This window comes from Clarias gariepinus, chromosome 13 (genome assembly GCF_024256425.1).
Source record: "Clarias gariepinus isolate MV-2021 ecotype Netherlands chromosome 13, CGAR_prim_01v2, whole genome shotgun sequence".
Classification (NCBI taxonomy): domain Eukaryota; kingdom Metazoa; phylum Chordata; class Actinopteri; order Siluriformes; family Clariidae; genus Clarias; species Clarias gariepinus.
The window spans coordinates 23583003-23599786 of NC_071112.1; the positions used below are offsets into that span (position 1 = coordinate 23583003).

Below are 16784 nucleotides of genomic sequence, written 5' to 3' on the forward strand. Positions count from 1 at the left end.
TTCTTGATCTGAGCTTCTCCATACTTTTTCTATCCCTCTGGTAGAAGTTAACTTTGTCAGATTTTTCTGGACTTAAAAATTAAGTCAAAGTCTATACTGGCCTTTCTTTATTTTAATATTACCAGAGGTTCGTACCTTGTTGTGAAGCATATGTGTTTACTCAACTAAAGCCTCTGACAGTGGCGTGCCTACTGTACATCTTCAAGAGTGTTCTTAACTTGGCTAGATGTTGGGAAAAGATTATTCTTTACCACAGACAGAATTCTGCAGTCAATCACTTTGGTTGTGATCTGTGGTCCAGGTCTTTTGCCCTTAATAATAATGTTCAATTATTATAGGAAGCAGGGGTTAAAGCACAGGATCACCCAGGATACAGTGTCCCTGGAGCAGATAGGGCTAAGGGCCTTGCTTTAAGTTGACTCAACAGTGGTTCCCGACCTTCTGATGAGTAACTTGGTAACCCACAGCCTTAACTGATTGAGACACTGCCCACTGGGATGAAGCATCACCATTTGCTGAGCTTGCTAGTGAATTCCTTATTTTAAAGCACGTTCTAAACAGTTGTATTGTCCACTCCCAATATTTTTGCTCTCTCTCTCTTTCTCTCTCTCTCTTTCTCTGATGTTTAGGGTTTTTTTCGACCTAAGGATGGCCTCCTTGACTTGCTAAGACAGCTCTTTAGCCTTTTTTTTGAGAGAGAGAGTTTGACTTAACAGCAGCCAAATAAAAATGTAACTCTCAGAACCACCTCCAGGGCTTTTATCTGCTTAATTAAACATCGAGTAATGAGGAAACAGACACACTTCACAATAAAACTGCTTGTCTGCCCTTTGTCCCATTATTTATCAGCCCCCTAAAACAGGTGTGTTTATGAAAATCGCTGTAATTCCTGAATGGTTAATGCTGCACTTTTGAAACTCTTGACATCTTGAGTGTTTCATTACAAATCCAGTGTGGTGGTATACAGAGGACAAATGCCCCCCAAAATTGCATTGTTCCAAAATTTATGGGCCTGAATGAGTATACTGAGGATACTGCATCTTAACTTCCTGACTGAGAATCTTTACAGGCATCTAAACTTTCTCTGTGTTCCCCTACCAGTCATTTTCTTTTTCTACGTAAGGATGTGTCTATGCTTTGTATTGTATTGTACCCAGTATTTCTTCACACACCCTTATGTCTGGAAGTTCTCAACAGAGCAGCGTTTGAGATACTGAGACGATTCCCTTGCGAGAAAAACATAGCATGGGAACTGAACCCTATTTTTAGACAGGCTTAAAATGCCTTCCCTTATTTGGTCTAGTTAACAAACGCCATAAACTGAAGAGGCGCCGGAAATGTGAATGTTTGTTTCCAGCCCAGAAGAAGAAGAAAAAAAATAGTGAACTCAGCATAAATAAAAGATGACGATTGGAACGAGTATACTTTACAGTAAACAATGACATGAGGTTACTTATTGTAGGTTTTATGTAGAAGCCTTTTTAGGATAGTGATATTAACAAACAGAAACAGTTGCTAGAGGCTGGACTTAAACCTAACTAATACTTTGAGGTTCTTTTTGCATCTGTGCTTTCATCACTGTGGCACCACTCACATTGTTATTGATTGACTTGGTCAACTGTACCTACTGTATCTGGTTTGTTTCTCTTTCCACAAATACTCTTTATAGGTTTTCTGAAAAAGGCACAGCAGAGAGAGGTACACAGGGCAGAGGTGAGAAAATCAATTTTGAAGGATCCGTTTCCATCCAGCATTATAAACATGATCCAAGTGTAAAAGACAAGAATGTAGACAAGAATAGATATTTTCTCAATCCTTTTTTTTTTTTTTGGTGTATTTTTTTTTATTCATTTCCACAAACTGTAGAAAGCAACCATTTACATTTTAGGGCAAATTTTATTGATGCTTTACAGTAGATGGGATTTAGGTGTTGGTTTAGTATTTAAATTTCATTCATTTGATGAACAGGAGGAAGAAGTGCTAGAAGAGGACATTCCAGACCTCCTGCTACAGAATCCCGAGGTATAACAAATCACAGGATTAAATTTATTTTATTTTCAATTTATGATACCAATTTTAGGGCGGCATGGTGGTGTAGGTGGCTGTCGCCTTGCACCTTCAGGGTCTGGGTTCGATTTCCGGGCAGGCTCGATTCCCGTTTCTGTGTGCAGGGAGTTTGCATGTTCTCCCCATGCTTAGTGGGTTTCCTCCGGGTACTCCGGTTTTCCCCCCACAGTCTAAAGATATGCAGGTTAGGCTAATTGCCGTTCCTAAATTGCCCATTGAGTGTGTGTGTGTATGTATGTGTGTGTCCTGTGATGGATTGGTATTGTGTGTGTACCCTGCCTTGTGCCCTAAGCCTCCTGGGATAGGATGCAGGTCCCCGTGACCCTGAATATAGGATAAAGCGGTATAGAAGATAAGTGAGTAATACCAGTTTTGATAACCACTGGCGGCGATTTTAAGATTTTAACTTGGGTTTTTAAGGCTCCATCTTATGGATATTATTATGAGGGGTGTTCAAGTCAAACCAGAACTTTTGATTGTGCAGAATAGCAGAACAGTTATGAGAGCAAAAACCTTTATTTTTTCTATACTGAACAAAAATATAAACGCAACACTTTTGTTTTTGCTCCCATTTTTAATGAGAGGAACTCAAAGATCTAAAACATTTTCTACATAAACAAAATAACCATATCTCTCAAATATTGTTCACAAATCTGTCAAAATCCGTTACGATGAAAAACTGGAGTCAAGTCGAGACCCCAATGAGGACGACGAGCATGGAGATGAGCTTCCCTGAGACTGTTTCTGACAGTTTGTGCAGAAATTCTTTGGTTATGCACTCTGATTGTTTCAGCAGCTGTCTGAGTGGCTGGTCTCAGACGATAATGGAGGTGAACATGCTGAATGTGGAGGTCCTAGGCTGGTGTGGTTACCCGTCGTTTGCAGTTGTGAGGTTGTTTGGATGTACTGACAAATTCTTTGAAACATCTTTGGAGACGGCTTATGGTAGAGAAATGAACATTCAATTTACGAGCAACAGCTCTGGTGGACATTCCCGCTGTCAGCATGCCAATTGCACGCTCCCTCAAAACTTGCGACATCTGTGGCATTGTGCTGTGTGATTCAACTGAACCTTTCAAAGTGGCCTTTTACAGGTGGCCAGTCTAATCATTATGCAATCATCAGCAATAATCATGCTGTCTTATCAGCATCTTGATATGGCACACCTGTGAGGTGGGATGGATTATCTCGGCAAAGGAGAAGTGCTCACTATCACAGATTTTGACAGATTTGTGAACAATATTTGAAAGATATGGTTATTTTGTGTATGTAGAAAATGTTTCAGATCTTTGAGTTCATCTCATAAAAAATGGGAGCAAAAACAAAAGTGTTGCGTTTTTGTTCAGTATATATAACTTCTGCTACATTAATGTTTTCCCAGTACGCTGGAACCATGATCAGCTTCTCACCTAAAAGGCTGGCCTTCCAGGGACTCCTTTAATGTCTTTTACCCTTTGATTATAGAAGGTGTTCTGTTTTTGGTGGTCACATTACAGGAACCTCACTCCAAGCCATTTCCACATGTTTGGTCCATTAAAGGAGTTCCTGGGAGGCCAGCATTTCGAATGTGAAGCAAAGAGTTCATTCATGGCTCCAAAGGACTAAAATACTTCCTGCCCTGATGGTGTCCAAGCACTACTGAAACACTGGGATATGTGCATTAGTGTAGTGGGGGGTTATACAAAGACATAAAGGTAGTTTTTTTCACTCTTATAATTGTTGTTATTCAGCAAAATGAAAAATCCTGGATTGACTTGAACATCCTTTGTTTATCATGTTTACATTGTATTTTAATGTATTATTAATTTGTATGGCTGCTACTCTGGCAAAGAATTTCCTGGTCAGATAAACGTGAAATTAAATGACTAAATGAATAATTGAGCGGTTGTTCCAGTGTTCCAATGAAAGTGTATGATAAACTAATAAAAAACATATAAAGAATGAAAGCACCGAAACAGGATTTCTTCTAATATAATTGTGTGTTGGTTTGTGTATTGTAAATGTGCTTCAGTAGGACAGCGTGATAAGAGAGGAAAGAATGTTCCTGTGGTTGGCAGTAAAGTGAGAGGAAAGGACCGTTTGACTGGCCGAGCCAGGAGGTAAGACAACCTGTTGCTCTGATCACACAAATTACATTAAGGCACATAGTTTAAAACTTTACAATTAAATGTGGAATTTAACCTTCAAGTCAAACCCGCTAGTTGATTACACAGAAGAAAGAAAATAGTTATGGGAGTATAGTAGTAGTAGTTGTGGGAAGTAGCTTTTTTTTCTATATAATCCCTATACCTCTACGGCCCTTATAGAGCTTGGATATGATCATGGTAGAATGTTTTTTCAGGTCACCAGGACAATGATCAGACTGGCCTCCCAGGAACTCCTTTAATGGCCCAAACATTTGGAAATCGCTTGATGTGAGGTCAGGACTGTACAAGGGATGTGGTGATAACTCCCAGCTGAGTTCTTGCAACATGCAAGTGGTGTTTTTTTCTAAATTTTTATGGGGGCCAGGATCATCGATTACAGGCATCCGCCCTACTTTTAAATGCACCATGCAAATGTTTTACTGCGGCTAAAAGTCTCATCTAAAAGTACTGTGTTTAATCCTTCATCACAAATCCTAGTTCGTCTTGAGCGCCGCTCATATAAAACATCAGTCATTCATTAAATTCTATTTGTTTAAATCCATTTAAACTTGAAAGCATAATCTGTAGATGAAATTGCTTCTATGTGCCTTGATGAAGTCTGTGAGTGCAGTTTCCTATTAGGGAGTACGCTTATACATATTTTATGCAGTCTTAGGAGATTTTGTAGAATATATTGTAGATTCTTTTCTTTAATAATTTAAGGAAGATGAGATATCCAACCTTGAACACTTAATGGACTTGTACCAAGTCCATTAATTCCTGCTAAAATGTATTTTATATCACTACTGGTTCAATTATGTGCATAATAGATTTTGAACACTGTTAAACTGTTTAGCTTGAGTGTCTGAGAACTTCTTCCCCCTTCTTTATACCCTGTCAGTTCAATATTCTTTTTTTTTTTTGTGCTTGACTATTTAATTTGTTGCAACTACTTCCAGGTATATGACTACATGTACATATTTCTTTTAGATGGGATGCTAAAGACGAAGCAGAGCAATTACAGGTACGGCTGTATTTTTTGTAGAAAGTACAAAAAATAATACCATACAACATTTTTTTTGTAGAAAGTGCAAAAAATAAATACCTGACTTCCTTTCCCCGAGGAGCCTAATTAATAATTTTTTGATCCAGCTCAGTTTTTTCAATTATGGTTACACCTGCTTCAGACTGTCTTCACGTTCAAGGCTGATACCACATAAGTTCTGTGCATCATTGATTAAATTCTTTTATAAATCAAAATACTTACTGAAAAACGCTGAACCATTTATACCATACAACATAATTTATTCTTTTTAAGCTACTTCAGATGGTCCATATATTCTGTTTGCTTAATTGAAGCCAAACACTGCTATAAGAAATTTCTAAATGTGCCATTTGTTAAAAATAAAAATTTTCCCATCTGTTATGAACCCAATCTGCAGCTGGGTCCAGACACCAGTTTGGAGGAGTTTTTGGAGGAGCTGGATACTCTGTGTGATCCTGAGGTCAGCAGTAACAGTCCGGAGCCCGAGACCCAGGAAGCAGAATCAAGCATGGCTCTGGAGACAGCTACAACAACCAGCCATGTTTCTACACCTATAAAACTAGAGAGTCAACTTCTTTCTACAGAATCCTTTAACAAGACCATTTCTATCTCCAAAGTAGCTGAGAAAAAGGTCCGTTTTTCAGAAGACCTCATTCAGGGAGCTTTTGAGAAGATCTCGAACACAGAAAAGACAGAGATCAAAAACAGTTCTTTAAAAAACATGCCACAAGCTAAAACGGTTCCTGGAGCGCAGGATACCCAACAGGAATTGGATCATAATCAGGAAGGAATGAAAAACAACCAGGAACAAAAGGCCACAGACATTCTCACGGATTCCCAACCCAAAACACCAGGGCAATTTGATTCGCAGGAGACAAGTGTTAAAGAACTGAAACCGATGCCTGACAGCTTCGTAAAAGAAGAAACAAAGAAAGAGAGCAAATCTGAAGAATCGGCTTGTGACAGGGTTGGCTCTCAAAACAGCACCGATGCTACAGCTTCTACTGAACAGAACATGTTTCACATGGTGGAGCCTCAGAAAAACATCACCTCCAGAAATACAGGTAGGAAAGTGTTCTTCTGTCGCTGAGAAGTTTCTTCTTTTACTGAGGCTAAAAATGTCTAGCTAAAAGATGTCAGATCAGTAATTGGAATAAATAATGGGAAAAGTGGGATTGTCTCAAAATGAAGATACATTTCTTATTTTCAAAATAATATCTATATCATGATTGCAAGTACAGCACAATACATTTGTCATATATCTCATAGCTTGAGGTAAATAATTCCTAAACTACGCTATTTGTTGTACAGTACAGTGCTGGCAGTGAAGGCTCTGGAGTGCTGATCGGAGGGTCAGGGGTTGCCACTGTTCAGCAAGGCCCTTCACCCCACTGTATGCTCGTCTAAAATTACTTCACCATTGGCCGTCCCAAAACCTGGATGAGGAAGAACAGTTGGGTGTGGGCTAGCGAACTGGTCTCGTTAAATACACCATTGCTATAAAAATTATGCAACAAGTCAACAACACAGAAGTCAAAAAATCGGTAGCACAGGGCTGTTGTATTCTCAAATTTGTCAGAAAGTCACATCGTCCACTTACAAACATATTTTTTGGAATGTTGGAGAAAACTAGAAACCCAAGCGAATATGGAGTGAACACAGAATGTAATGCAAAAGTGTTTAAAAGCAATATTTGTCTGAAAGGAGAATCAGTATCAGTTTGTTACCTCCTTAATACCTAGTTAATTTACCCACATATGGAACGCTACCTAATTGATTAAATGTCTCCATTCATGAAGAAATTTTGTGCTTGAAAATTAGTCTTTAGGATAAAACTCAGCCTCTTTCTGTACTTTGTGAATCTGCTCAGACTACTAATGTTTTGATTAGCTGCAAGATAATCTATACAGTCTCTTTCTCTTACAGATGAGCTGATTGACTCCAGTCTCTCGGTATTGAGTTTGGAATCTGCAGATTCTTCGCCTGTCCACAGCACCAGCACTGAAAAGGTATGAGCAATGGTTCATTTAAGGGCCAAAGCCACAACCAGTCATGTAGGTACACTCTCTAAGGCAAAAATATGACCTAGAAGATGTCTCAGGCCTTCTTTTTTGGGGAGGGTGGAGCACATTTCAAATACAAATGAGTTATTTTCTTCTTGTGCGTCATGAAATGGCTGGGATTAGTAATGCTCTGGGAGCATGCTGATGGGAATTGTCCATTTGACTTGCAAATTTGAAGTATCTCTGCCGTGTGTGGCTGCGCAGCTCTCTGTAGCTACATTAGAGAGTTCAAGTGATTTATGAGGTTTAAGGGTGGCACAATTGGTGATCAGTGGTGCGCTTTTTTTCAGCTCAGCTCGATGATTTGAAATCAGGTTTTTGGTGGTGTGGACAAATGGTGCCGGGAGAAATCACTTATAGTATGTTGTTCTAAAGTCAGTCATTCCTGTATGTTCTGCACTGTTTTCCTTTATTACTACCCCTGTTTTGGTAGGGGTTTGGTTTTGAGCCATAAATTAAAGATGAATAACAGGTCTTCTTATATCTAGGTGCCATTGCTTTCAATTCATACAGTAGTTTTGAGTGTGTAAATTATTATTATTATTATTTATTTATTTATTTTTTGCCTCTGTTCATGCCACCATGAGGGAATTGCCATTAGTAAAGCCATCAAGATCTGACTGATGTGTTTACTTACAGCTTTAATTTCAGGGATAGAACAAAAATATTGCATTAATGGTTTAGGAATTAGAGTTATTTTACCCCCCCATTTTCACATTTCAAATGTAACTGGACAAAATAGCATACTTTTTAACATTAAGGACAGGAGAACTCACTTATTTACTCATTGTCTATACCACTTTATCTTTTATTCAATGTCGCGGGGGGCCTGGAGCCTATAGTATCCCAGGAGACCTAGGCCACGAGGTGTGATACACCCTGGACAGGGTGCCAATCCATCCAAGGGCACACACATACACACTGGAGACAGTTTAGGAATGCCAATTAGCCTAATCTGTAGATCTTTGGACTGTGGGAGGAAACCGGAGTACCTGGCGGAAACCCATCAAACACGGGGAGAACATGCAAACTTCATCGAGTCTGGCCACGATCGAACCCGGACCCTGGAGGTGCAAGGCTAACGACTATACTGTAGTGCTGCCGTACAGAAGAAGATTCTTTTTTTTTTCTTTTTTTTCTTTTTTTTTAAATATGAGATCTAGATCCGTACACAACAAAATTTATTCTACTACTTTTATCAGCAGGCATATCATAAATTAACACCAGTGACCCCGTTCTGTTAGCAGCCGTACATGGCCGTGCCATAAGCCTGCCTCCGCCATGCTTGAAAGATACTGTAATGTGGTACGCTTTGGATCATAAACCCTTCCTTTCCTTCTCCATACTCTTCTTTTTCAATCATTCTGGTACAAGTTAATCTTGGTAACTGGGCAGGCTTTTTAAAATGCTTTCTAGGAACATCCAATCTGGTGTTACCACTGGTTTGCATCTTGGAGTAAACCCTCTGTATTTACATTCAGCAAGGCGTCTCCTGGATGTAGACTTTGACAATGTGCCTACCCGCTCCAGAATGTTCTTAACATGGCTAGATGTTTTAAATGTTTTTTTTCCCTTTAAGAAGGAAAGAAGATTTTTACTGTACTTGGCTTGTGTGTTTCTCCAGACTTTTTTGTTGTTGTTGCCAGTGCATTCCTTCTTCTTGGGAATTGACCCACATGTTGATTTGGCCAACTTTCTTCCTGATATCTTTTTTCTCCTTCCATTTTCAGACTTATGATGGCCTCCTTCACTTGAATAGAAACCACTAAATGGAGGAGCTTTGATTAAAAAAGGCAAGAAATTCCCAAATAGTTGATGCAATATTTTTGTTAAACTCCTTGAATTAAAGTCTACACTTTAATCACATCCTGATGCCTTTATTTCAAATCAATCATGGTGGTATGCAGAAGCACAACTGTGAAAAGTGTGTCACTGTACAGACAGCTTATCGACCTGATTCTATGCACATGGATATCAATAATCTGCTCTAAAGACCCAGAGGTCCCTCAGGCTAGCGCGTTACTGGCTTGTAAATGTTATTGTACTTTTTTTTTCCATGTTCAACACTGTAGGCATCTGTTTATCTTTATTGGTGTTTAAAAACAGCATAAAAAGGAATCAGTATGAAAATTTGGATGTCTATAAGGTTCCAAATGCCAGAGAATGATAAAAAAAAAAATGAAAAAAAGGTTTTAGCATGTTAGCTACAGGGTGCCAATTAAAAAAGGATTTACAGTATGTGGCTTAGCAAGATCGACCACCTTGTAGTACATATGACGTATTGGCTTGCCAAATGAAAATTTAAATAAATAAATAAATCTTCATTGCTAATATGTAAACAGCATCACAGTAGAGTAAGATTAATTTTTAATTTGCATCTGATTTAAGTGACAAGGCGAGTAACAAGAGTTAATTAAGGCTCAAATGTTCAGTAACTGCTTAACCTTTGTCAGAGTTTAATGGATCTGGAGCCTTTAATGAGAAGTCCTGAAAAAGAATACACCCTGGTCGGGACAACATTTATTATTCATAAAAGGACAGCACAGCCTTATACAGTACATAAACAGAGTGAGAGAGAGAGACACACCTTAGCTCTCTAATGTTCTTGTGACTAAATCAACCTAATTCCCCATTTCTTCAGTCCACAGTCATGTGAATATTATAACAGCAAATAGTGGACTAGAGCTGTAATAGGACGTTCGACAAGCACATGTGGAAGAGATAGTCAAATGTGCACACACCTGTGGGTTAAGGTTGTATGTGGATAGCTACATACACGTTTGCACACTTATTTTAGTAAAGGGTGATTGCGAAAGCCAGTCCACCTGCTAATTTGTTTTGTGGGGAAATTGGAGAACCTATATAAAGATGCACAATTCTAGACAGACCTCACACCCTAGAACTCCATCTATACATCACAAGTAAAAAGAATCCTATATAATAATTAGTATAATCTGTGTTTTATAAATCATCTGGTGATTTGCTGCATGATGATGGGGATTGTGATGCAATATTTTAAAAATGACTTTAAATTTAAAATTTCCTTCGGACCACTAGGGGACATGCATCTGATGCTCATAAGTGCATGTGCATAACAGTGAGCACCACAAAAAAAATTCTGGACAACAGCAATTTACCCAGATATTCAATTGGAAAACAGATAAGAAGAGTACAAAAATCCGCTTACCATGTGAGGTCTGTTCTGTGAAACCGGACTTGATGCAGTTTGGTCGCTGTGCAAATATATTACAGTATTTTTACATATTACAGTGGGGTAAGGAAGCTAAGATGCACCCTGTGGTAATATGTCTGGAGGAGAATTTTAGAAAGAGAGAACATTAAAAGAGATGTGTAACACGAGATACACTTGCTGTGTGTGGGAAGCTGTTGCGTCCATCCCAATCATGAGCAGTATTCTAAACCTAATCCGTTAGCGTTGAATGGATGTTAACTGGGATAAATGCTTTAAAAAGAAGTTAATTTCCATATTTTTTTAGAAAATATAAATATCGTGTTTGGGTCATTCATTCAATGTTATCTCAGTGTTATTTTGTCAAAGTCATTCAACCGTTTAATAACAATGTTGTTGGCCCCTGAGTGGTGCAGTGGTAAAGTGCTCACCCTATCATTCGGAGATCGCTAGTTTGATTCCTGGGTGATGCTGTAGCCTCACGCAGCCGGGGGTCTAGAGAGAGCTGATTGGTCAAACTCTTTCAGTGGGTGGGATAAGAATTTAAATTGAGAGCTCACACAAGAGGAAGGAGTGCAGAGTGTAGTCCTTGCTTGAGCGAACAGTTTGAAAAAAGGGAAATTGAATACGAATAAATTTAGGGAGAAAATCAGGGGGAAAAAAAACAATGTTGTCCTGAAATTGTCCCAACGGTGGCCCATTATTGCAACGCTATTAGAACTACTGTAAATTAGGCCACTTTGTTGCTCTTGTTTGCACATTTGCACGTGCACTTTGTTGCCTTAAAAAAAAAAAACCTGTAGATAGTCTTCCTTAGCTAGTTATTTATTGTCAATTTATGTTGTTAATTTATGTTGTCAGGTTAATCTGTCTTGTCCCCGCTAGCCAGCTAACTAAGCTTTTTAGTTAGCTAGTTTAGATTTTCTGTTAATTTATGTTGTAAATTTATGTTGCATGTAGCACCTTGGTCCTGGAGGAACGTTGTTTTGTTGTACTATGTACTAACTGTATATGGTTGAAGTGACGATAAAGCCTACTTGAACTTGAAGTTGAACATTACAATTGTCATTCAGTGTTAGGGTTGACACAAATAGATCCAGTAGCTGGAAAAGTGAGTGGTTTTTGTTTTGTTCATATTGCATAAAACTTACCCACTCATGATTTATACTGGAGTAAATGGACAACTCAACTATCAACTGCAATTTTTTACCCTTTGGTAGCTGATAAATGCATGTTATGCCCAGTCATGGGTTTTTTGTGGAGCATATGAGATTGTATGTGTAAAGCTGTAGTAAGCCTTGTGATTTAACATTCTGAATGTGACTTAACATTTGCTTCTTTTTCTTTCTCCCACCCAGGCTAGAGAGAACGGGAAAATAGTGTAGATGGCCTCCTTTCATGGTCACATCTGTTCGAGATGGAAAACAGAAACCAAACAAAGCAAAAGGCTGCGCTGCAGTTTGCCTGTTTTAGGCTGTTCCAGTTTTAGGAATAGTTAGTGTGTGTGTATATATATATATATATATATATATATATATATATATATATATAGTGGCTATTACAGATGATTGTCATTCAGAAAGAGGTAGAATGCACAGTTCCATGTGGATTGGCTTACTCACTGGTCTTAAACATATACTTGGAGACATCAGGGTGTGATATTGGCTTGAGCAGGTTAACACCCATTATAAACGGCATTACATGGAACATTTTGTTTTAAATTAAGTGGGCTGTTTATTTCATGACGAAACATTTGATTTAATGTTGAATCACAAACTTAAATTTTGTTGATTTGTCTTTATGAGACATGATTAGATTGTGGTGCCATTTGTGTTTCACTATTATAAAAAAAAAAAGATAGACCTTTTTACAAAGGTTAAATGCCACGTATAATAAGCTATACGAATATTTCCGTGCTCTTTACATTTGTTGATCTTGCTCATAGCAATAAAGACTGGTTATACATGTACAGCCAAGATAGCAGGGAAGCTTGCCAGTCTTGACCACTAAACCAGAGCCATTTCTCCCAATTTCTATTGGAAAAAATAGAATTTGCCTTAACAAATTAGTTAGGTAGGAGTTTATGTACTAGTAACACATCTAACCTAAAAACTAACCTAAAACTTTAATAAAACCAGCATTTTTGAATGGCATAGCCTAATATGCATTACTGTACAAAAGTCTTGAGCCAACCCTTATTTCTTTATAATATGCTTTCAAAGAGCCAGACTTTTAAATTATAAATTAGTCTTGAACAATACAGTAGTTCCCCAGCTTTCCTGAAGGACGTTTATGGCTCTCATTTCAAGTTTTTGGCTGTCTTTTTTAATTCCATCCCTGTACCTAATCAGCTTTGAAAGAATGTTTTTTGTATTTTTTTAAGTGACCTATGAATCATTCAAGCAATAAGAATCATCTAACTTAAGCCATGAACCAGTGAAAAGCAGTTGCAGATAATGACAGATGATTAGGCTGGTGATAAGTAAGATACTGCTGATGCTGATATTGAATGCTGAGTTGTTGGAAAAGACGAGAGGGATAATGAGGTTGCTGCTAAGGTTGTTACGTTAACAACCATTTTTAAAATTTAATCTTTAGGCACTTTGCAGCCTGTCAAATGTAAAACATTTGTTCCTATTTCTTTAAATTAATCTACATCATTTAATTTAATTTAGAAATAATGGCTCCAGACTTTTGGACAGTACTGTAAGTGCACTTTACCCTAAATATTGTGTTTAAAACATTATTTTTGCATTAGTGTGAAAATCTATTTAATATCATGGAAAAGTTTTTTTTTATGCTTGAAATATAATTTTCTATTAGACACCCCTTTTAGATTATAAAAAAAACATGCATTTATGTATGTCACATGATATTTTTCTACCCCTAAAACCTGAACCCATTCATCTCTATGAAATAGTTGGAATATCCCCAAGCCAGGTGTTCAACAGGAAATTGCATCATAAAAAATTTACAAAGATCAAAAAGATACTTTAATTTATTTGTTTTTCTAGCGATATTGTGGTTATACTGATATGATACAACACTTACTGGAAATACAGATTAAATTTACGAACTTAAAAAGTAGTAAAATCCCTTATTTTCCTAATGTAGGCTGACATGCCCATGCTCTGAACTCAACAAGAATAGCTTATTGAGTCTAAATACAGCTTAAAACAATCTTAAACACAAATAAAGTACAGGAGGACAAAAAATCCAGTTTTTTCCACCAAGTACAGGAAGGACATGCAAACTTCATGCACACAGACCTCACTTGTATTTCCAGGGTCCAAGAGGAAGTTAAACCCGAACCCTGGAAATACAAGGTGACGATGCTAACCACTGAGCCATCGTGCCCAATTTTGTTCTAATCATTGTTAAAATTTAAATTAGATGTAAACAGTAGTAGTAACAGTAGTAGTTTTTTTTTGGCCTTTTATTATTAATACAAATAGTATTGTTTTGTAAGGAGATAATTTAAATTAAAGGAAATGATTTGGTCATATAGTTTATTGAGGCATGTTCAGCTTAACCATAACCAGATGCCTAAAGGCCTTGCTCCTGCCTCAGTGTCCTCAAAGTAAAATTTTTAGTTGCTGCAAAGGTTAAATGGCACCCCAATCAATACCCTTATGTGTTTTCTGCATTAATGCAATGAAGCGTTCTGCATCATGAAGGTTTGTTGTTTATTCAACAGGGAATCCAAGATTCCAAAAATTCTTAGTTAATCATTAGTATATCATGGGAGGCAGCGATCATTAAACACCTTTATATAAATATTTGACACTGAAAAAATGATTTGTGTACTGCTTCGGCTAAAAGAAAGGTTGTGAATAAGAAGGAAAGGAAAGTTGTTTAAATGTACTGGATCTACATTAGGTACATGTCTAAAGGTGTATACTGTAGGATACAAGATAAATTCTCAAGGTTTTGTTGAATATAAACACAATACCAATATTAGAAGTGACAGACCAGCAACATTATAACAGCCCATAAATTTAATGAACCACAAATGTAAAACAAATCTGTAGCTTTTACAGTGCGAAGGGGGTGTCAAGTAAAACCAGGGCTTTTAATTGTACAGAAAAACAGAACACGATTATAAGGGTAAAAACTCTCTTTATTTCTCTATATAACCCCCTGCTACTCTAATGCACTTAGATGCCAGCAGTTCACTAGTGCTTGGTTACCAACTGCTTTACAGTTGAAAACCTGGCCTCCAAAGAACTCCTTTGAAGAAACTCCTGGCCTCCAAAATCCACCTGTAGGTCAGAACTGTACAGGGGACTCCCAGCCAAGTTCCTTTAATGTAAAAGTGGTGTCCGTGAATGATTTGTGTGTACAGTTCCCACAGACAAATGCATCTCTTCAGCAAGTTGGTGACAAGTAATTTGTTGATTTTCAAGCCCACCTCATTCATGGACATACAGTATTTTTTATAAGGCTCCTATATTATAATGCAGCGAAGAGTCAAATCAGTGACTGTGCTTAAGGTCTTCTATAAATGTCAACTGTTAAATTACTTTCAATAACAAAAAAAAGTTGTCCATGTTAAAAGGAAACCAATGATCATTGCTGTTTTGAACCCTGTTTTTTTAAAGGTACTGTAGTGTATGAGACCCAGTCAAATGAAAATCTTGTGCCAAGAGTAAACAGTTAATTTAATTTAATTAAATTTTATACAAAAAAAAAAAAAGGTTTGGTGAAAATGTAGGTATGATGCACCATAAAAAACCTATTTGTAATAAACAATACAAAGATTGACTACGCTTGTAGATTTAGTGTATAATTTGTCATTTATGGCATTTTTATTTTTAATTTTCAGTCAGTTTAACAATCAGTAGCAGACATTTTGTAAGTTCTATAATTACTTGACATGAGTTTGAAATGTATGTGGCACATATTAAATCCTTTTCGATTTTTATTTCTGGACATGATATTATTAGCTCAAATAGCCACCTCCCTATATTTTAATAGTGTAACTGACATAAATTCTAGCCATTATATCATAACAACTGGAAAACAGACACATGATCGAGAAATGGCCACTTGCACCACAACTGCTCAGTAATTGCTACTGATCACAAAGATGCCTATTAGTCTGGATGTTGTGGTTTGAAGGAGACTGTGTGCATCATGCTAAAAGCACTTTGCAGCATATTGAATGTCCAAATTTAGGTATTTTTTTAAAAGGATGTTTGACATTTGACATTTCAATTCACAACCAAAAGCATTGAACACTCACAGGAAATCAACCACATGATCCAAATTGTGTACCCGCTTACGCACACACACAGTTCTATACACCAGATTCATCAATCACATGCTACTGATTTTTCTATTTTTGTATGCACATATTTTTGGAAAGTGAAATTTTGTGCAAAGACAGTTCAAGCAATGTTTACTGCTTTTAAAGTATGTTTATACGCACTTTATTTTGTATAAATGCTTGCCGTGTTTAAGAAATGTTACAATAAAATCAGAAAAACACTGTACACTGAAATACAAACCCTTTATGATTAAACATCGTTACATAATAAAAAGTCCAGGATGGATTTTATATTTGCACTTATCGTGAAATAGGCCTGAAGCTAAATGCTAATAATATACATGTTTTGATTTATGTTGATAATACTACAGTAATATGAATTGTTGGTTACGAAGAAGGAAAACTCCACCTGATTCCTGAGTCAGGATGAAAAATATATGTACCTCTTTGTAGTATTAAAAGTCACCCAATAATATTTTCATATGGGAAAGTTATTGCTAAGTTACTGAGTGTTTCATGGTATGTTGTTGCAGGCCTTTTCTGAACATTTCATTATTATGAAACATACGTAATGTTTTTTCCTAACTTAAATCTGAAATTTTCCTGTTCACTTGAATGTTGCTTTTTTTTTTTTTTTTTTTTGCTTTATTTAAGCATGGATTAAGTGACTCATTTAATATTTAAATTTTGTACATCATCTTGTAATTAATATATTGCCACTGTCACTTTGTGTCCAGCAGAATTTCAAATGAGTTTTGATTACTACATACCATATTAAACAGATTTTGCCTCACATTTCTGTATGTGATTGTGTTTACTCAAGTGATTGTAGCTCAAGCAATTCATTTTCACAGTTTAGTTTTTCTTGTAATCGTGTGACATAACCCTAAGCAGTTAAACACTAAAATGAAGAAATAAAGAATCAGATTTTAGTATGTGGTTCATACAGTCTAAACTGTCCAGAATAAGTAATTCCGAATTAGAGATCATTCTGAGAAATTGGATTTAACTCATTTAAGGTTTA

The 16784-nt window shown here is 36.9% G+C and overlaps 1 protein-coding gene across 1 annotated transcript; it reads left to right on the top strand.

The window, feature by feature from the left end:
* Window positions 1–1550: 1550 nt before the first annotated feature.
* On the top strand, window positions 1551–16555 carry LOC128535307 (uncharacterized). The gene is made up of 7 exons (XM_053509180.1): window positions 1551–1713; window positions 1969–2022; window positions 4079–4166; window positions 5184–5217; window positions 5636–6302; window positions 7165–7247; window positions 11850–16555. The coding sequence occupies exons 5-7, from the start codon at window positions 5747–5749 to the stop codon at window positions 11874–11876; spliced, it is 666 nt and encodes a 221-aa protein (XP_053365155.1). The 5' UTR covers window positions 1551–1713; window positions 1969–2022; window positions 4079–4166; window positions 5184–5217; window positions 5636–5746; the 3' UTR covers window positions 11877–16555.
* Window positions 16556–16784: the final 229 nt, after the last annotated feature.